At 42.2% G+C, this 5,000-nt stretch overlaps 1 protein-coding gene across 5 annotated transcripts in view; it reads right to left on the bottom strand.

Annotated features, from left to right (window-relative positions):
- phf11 (PHD finger protein 11) overlaps positions 1 to 5,000 on the bottom strand; it is an 18,859-nt gene that overhangs the window by 9,997 nt on the left and 3,862 nt on the right. For 4 of the 5 annotated variants that reach the window (XM_062535461.1, XM_062535462.1, XM_062535466.1 and 1 more), the window contains exons 5-9: positions 2,664 to 2,765; positions 1,484 to 1,557; positions 1,246 to 1,274; positions 1,025 to 1,059; positions 405 to 454 (exon numbers count right to left, since the gene is read on the bottom strand). In XM_062535461.1, coding sequence (XP_062391445.1) covers positions 405 to 454; positions 1,025 to 1,059; positions 1,246 to 1,274; positions 1,484 to 1,557; positions 2,664 to 2,765 — 290 coding nt within the window. The remainder of the gene's footprint in view (positions 1 to 404; positions 455 to 1,024; positions 1,060 to 1,245; positions 1,275 to 1,483; positions 1,558 to 2,663; positions 2,766 to 5,000) is intronic. The other variant, XM_062535465.1, reaches the window with a different exon arrangement.

The raw sequence follows: 5,000 nt of genomic DNA, 5'->3' as shown, positions 1-5,000 counted from the left end.
CCTGCAGCTCTGTGAGCAGGAGACGTGAGCGTGCTGCTCTGCCCTCAGCTGGGCCTCAGTAATGGAGTAAAGCACTTGTGTATTGTGTGCTGGACATCTCACATGGATTCCCACCCAATTCCACTCACGTGCACTGCTCACGTGCACTGCTCACGTGCACTGCTCACTCTGTGACGTGCACTGCTCACACTCTGACGTGCACTGCTCACGTGCACTGCTCACATCCACTGCTCACTCTCTGACGTGCACTGCTCACGTGCACTGCTCACTCTGTGACGTGCACTGCTCCCTCACTGACGTGCACTGCTCACATGCACTGCTCACTCTCTGATGTGCACTGCTCACTCTGTGACGTGCACTCCTCCCTCTCTGCTCATGTACTGTATGTGTGTGACTGAACTCACTGATTCGATATCGGTCTCATCTCCATCAAGACCACAGCCGCTGGACATGTCTGAGGAGAGAGAGAGAGAGAGAGAGAGAGAGAGAGCGAGAGAGAAAAAAAGAAAGAGAGAGAGGCGGGGGAGAAAAAGAGAGAAGAAGAAAAAGAGAGAGAGAGAGAGAGATGAACTGTTATTCCTTACACTGCTCCTTATCAACACTGCCCAAACAAAAAACAAAAAACCCGGTTAGGATTGTTAGTGAATACTGTAGGTCTTACTGAGTTAGGAGTCCTCTCCACTTCTTTTGAGATGTCCCAGACTTAAGTGCTACTTTTAGGCTTAAAATGCTTCCTGATTTACTCTAAGGGATAAATGCTTCCTGATTTACTCTAAGGGATAAATGCTTCCTGATTTACTTTTAGTCAAACAAATTAGGAGCCCTAAAGCTACGAGTGACATTCCCATTATTTTTAGGAGTTTCTCCTGAATTTGCCAGTTAGGAGCTTCTTACCTGGGCAATGTTTGGAGTTAAGAGCATCTTACCTGGGCACTGTGTGTGTGTGTGTGTGTGTGTGTGTGTGTGTGTGTGTGTGTGTGTGTGTGTACCTCCTGGGCACTGTTTGGAGTTAAGAGCATCTTACCTGGGCACTGTTTGGATGATGTTGTAGCACCTCCTCTGAACAAACACACAAATGTAATCATTTAACCACCAGTACAGATCTGAGCAGCATCGGGGAGACTACAGTATGTGTGTGTGTGTGTGTGTGTGTGTGTGTGTGTGTGTGTGTGTGTTGAGAAAAGTGTTTTATTTACTATATAATGTAACGTGTTATTGTTATGTGTGTGTGTGTGTGGTGATTACCTGTCAGTTGTGTTCTCAGGACCTTTGGACTGCAGAAAAAACAAATATGTATTTGTGTTTATTTCTTTGGAGTGCAGAAAAAACAAATATCTATGTGTGTTTATTTCTATGGAGTGCAGAAAAAACAAATATGTATTTGTGTTTATTTCTTTGGAGTGCAGAAAAAAAAAAAATTATATAAATAAAATGATCCAATTCTTATTAGTGTGTGTGTGTGTGTGTGTGTGTGTGTGTGTACCAGCACCATAGGCTGTGGGCTGTCTTCCAGGTCCGATTCCACAGGTGGTATCAAGAGAACGTCCTCCTCATCATCTTCAGAGAGAGAGACACACACACACACACACACACACACACACACACACACACACACACACACACACACACACACACACACGCTACCTTTCAGAAGTGTGGGGTCACCTACAAATGTCCTTGTTTTCATCATTAATATTGTAAATGACAAATTGCTGATCTTTAATGCTGTATCTACATAATATATCTTTAATGCAACATCTATATCAGTAAACATATTCCATTTATCAGCAACCATTCATGCAACGCTCCAGCAACCATTCATCCAACGCTCCAAAGGCACATCCTGTTATCTGATATCATTCTAAAAGGCTAACTGAGAGAACATTGGAGAACCCTTTAGAGAACACTGGAGAACCCTTTAGCAACTATGTAAGCGCATAATGTCATCTGAAAGGCTAACTGAGAGAACATTGGAGAACCCTTTAGCAACTATGTAAGCACATAATGTCATCTGAAAGGCTAACTGAGAGAACCCTTTAGCAACTATGTAAGCGCATAATGTCATCTGAAAGGCCAACTGAGAGAACCCTTTAGCAACTATGTAAGCACATAATGTCATCTGAAAGGCTAACTGAGAGAACATTGGAGAACCCTTTAGCAACTATGTAAGCACATAATGTCATCTGAAAGGCTAACTGAGAGAACCCTTTAGCAACTATGTAAGCGCATAATGTCATCTGAAAGGCCAACTGAGAGAACCCTTTAGCAACTATGTAAGCACATAATGTCATCTGAAAGGCCAACTGAGAGAACACTGGAGAACCCTTTAGCAACTATGTAATCGCATAATGTCATCTGAAAGGCTAACTGAGAGAACATTGGAGAACCCTTTAGCAACTATGTAAGTGCATAATGTCATCTGAAAGGCTAACTGAGAGAACATTGGAGAACCCTTTAGCAACTATGTAAGTGCATAATGTAATCTGCAAGCTGCTGCCCTGATCACATAAACGATGCAGCTGATCTCAGCTGGGACTGTCAATAAAAACGCCTGTGTACATAAACAAAGCCATGCACACACGTACACACACACACACACACACACACACACACACACACAGACCCCGGCAAAGAGACCTGCTGGGCAGGAAGTGATGTCAGACCTGAGTCCAGGAGCTTCCTTTTCCTGCCGACCGTTGACATGGCAACCGGCCTGGCCTTTGACCCCTCTCTTGCTCCTCCATTTTGAGCTGCTGGTGGGGTTGCTATGACGACATGACAACAGTAAACATTCTGCACTGGCAGACCACAGAACAGAACCATTCCAGAACACGAAGATGGCTTTTCTAAACAAAGTTCTAAAGTTACAAAGTGCTTTACATATAAAGAAAAAAAATAACAAAAATGATAGAATAGAACACTAGTGACAAGGAACACCCTGCAGAACCTAAGGCATCTCTTACAAGAACACAGAATAGAACACTAATGACACCAGAACACAGAATAGAACACTAATGACATGGAACACCCAGTAGAACCCAAGGCATCTCTTACAAGAACACAGAATAGAACACTAATGACACCAGAACACAGAATAGAACACTAATGACACAAACAGCCTGTAGAACTCAAGGCATCTCTAACAAGAACACAGAAAAGAACACTAATGACACCAGAACACAGAATAGAACACTAATGACATGGAACACCCAGTAGAACCCAAGGCATCTCTTACAAGAACACAGAATAGAACACTAATGACACAAACACCCAGTAGAACCCAAGGCATCTCTTACAAGAACACAGAATAGAACACTAATGACACCAGAACACAGAATAGAACACTAATGACATGGTACACCCAGTAGAACCCAAGGCATCTCTTACAAGAACACAGAATAGAACACTAATGACACCAGAACACAGAATAGAACACTAATGACATGGAACACCCAGTAGAACCCAAGGCATCTCTTACAAGAACACAGAATAGAACACTAATGACACCAGAACACAGAATAGAACACTAATGACACAAACAGCCTGTAGAACTCAAGGCATCTCTTACAAGAACACAGAATAGAACACTAATGACACCAGAACACAGAATAGAACACTAATGACATGGAACACCCAGTAGAACCCAAGGCATCTCTTACAAGAACACAGAATAGAACACTAATGACACAAACCCCCAGTAGAACCCAAGGCATCTCTTACAAGAACACAGAATAGAACACTAATGACACCAGAACACAGAATAGAACACTAATGACATGGTACACCCAGTAGAACCCAAGGCATCTCTTACAAGAACACAGAATAGAACACTAATGACGCCAGAACACAGAATAGAACACTAATGACATGGAACACCCAGTAGAACCCAAGGCATCTCTTACAAGAACACAGAATAGAACACTAATGACACCAGAACACAGAATAGAACACTAATGACACAAACAGCCTGTAGAACTCAAGGCATCTCTTACAAGAACACAGAATAGAACACTAATGACACCAGAACACAGAATAGAACACTAATGACATGGAACACCCAGTAGAACCCAAGGCATCTCTTACAAGAACACAGAATAGAACACTAATGACACCAGAACACAGAATAGAACACTAATGACACCAGAACACAGAATAGAACACTAATGACACCAGAACACTAATGACACAAACAGCCTGGAGAACTAAAGGCATCTCTTACAAGAACACAGAATAGAACACTAATGACACCAGAACACAGAATAGAACACTAATGACACCAGAACACAGAATAGAACACTAATGACACAAACAGCCTGGAGAACTCAAGGCATCTCTTACAAGAACACAGAATAGAACACTAATGACACCAGAACACAGAATAGAACACTAATGACACCAGAACACAGAATAGAACACTAATGACACAAACAGCCTGGAGAACTAAAGGCATCTCTTACAAGAACACAGAATAGAACACTAATGACACCCAGTAGAGCTAAAGGCATCTCTTACCAGAACACAGAATAGAACACTAATGACACCCAGTAGAACTAAAGGCATCTCTTACCAGAACACAGAATAGAACACTAATGACACCCAGTAGAACTAAAGGCATCTCTTACCAGAACACAGAATAGAACACTAATGACACCCAGTAGAACTAAAGGCATCTCTTACAAGAACACAGAATAGAACACTAATGACACCCAGTAGAACTCAAGGCATCTCTTACCAGAACACAGAATAGAACACTAATGACACAAACAGCCTGGAGAACTCAAGGCATCTCTTACCAGAACACAGAATAGAACACTAATGACACAAACAGCCTGTAGAACTCAAGGCATCTCTTACCAGAACACAGAATAGAACACTAATGACACAAACAGCCTGTAGAACTCAAGGCATCTCTTACCAGAACACAGAATAGAACACTAATGACACCCAGTAGAGCTAAAGGCATCTCTTACAAGAACACAGAATAGAACACTAATGACACC

The sequence above is a fragment of the Sardina pilchardus genome, chromosome 4 (assembly GCF_963854185.1).
Source record: "Sardina pilchardus chromosome 4, fSarPil1.1, whole genome shotgun sequence".
Classification (NCBI taxonomy): Eukaryota; Metazoa; Chordata; class Actinopteri; order Clupeiformes; family Clupeidae; genus Sardina; species Sardina pilchardus.
This window is presented reverse-complemented; position numbering and strand designations above follow the sequence as displayed.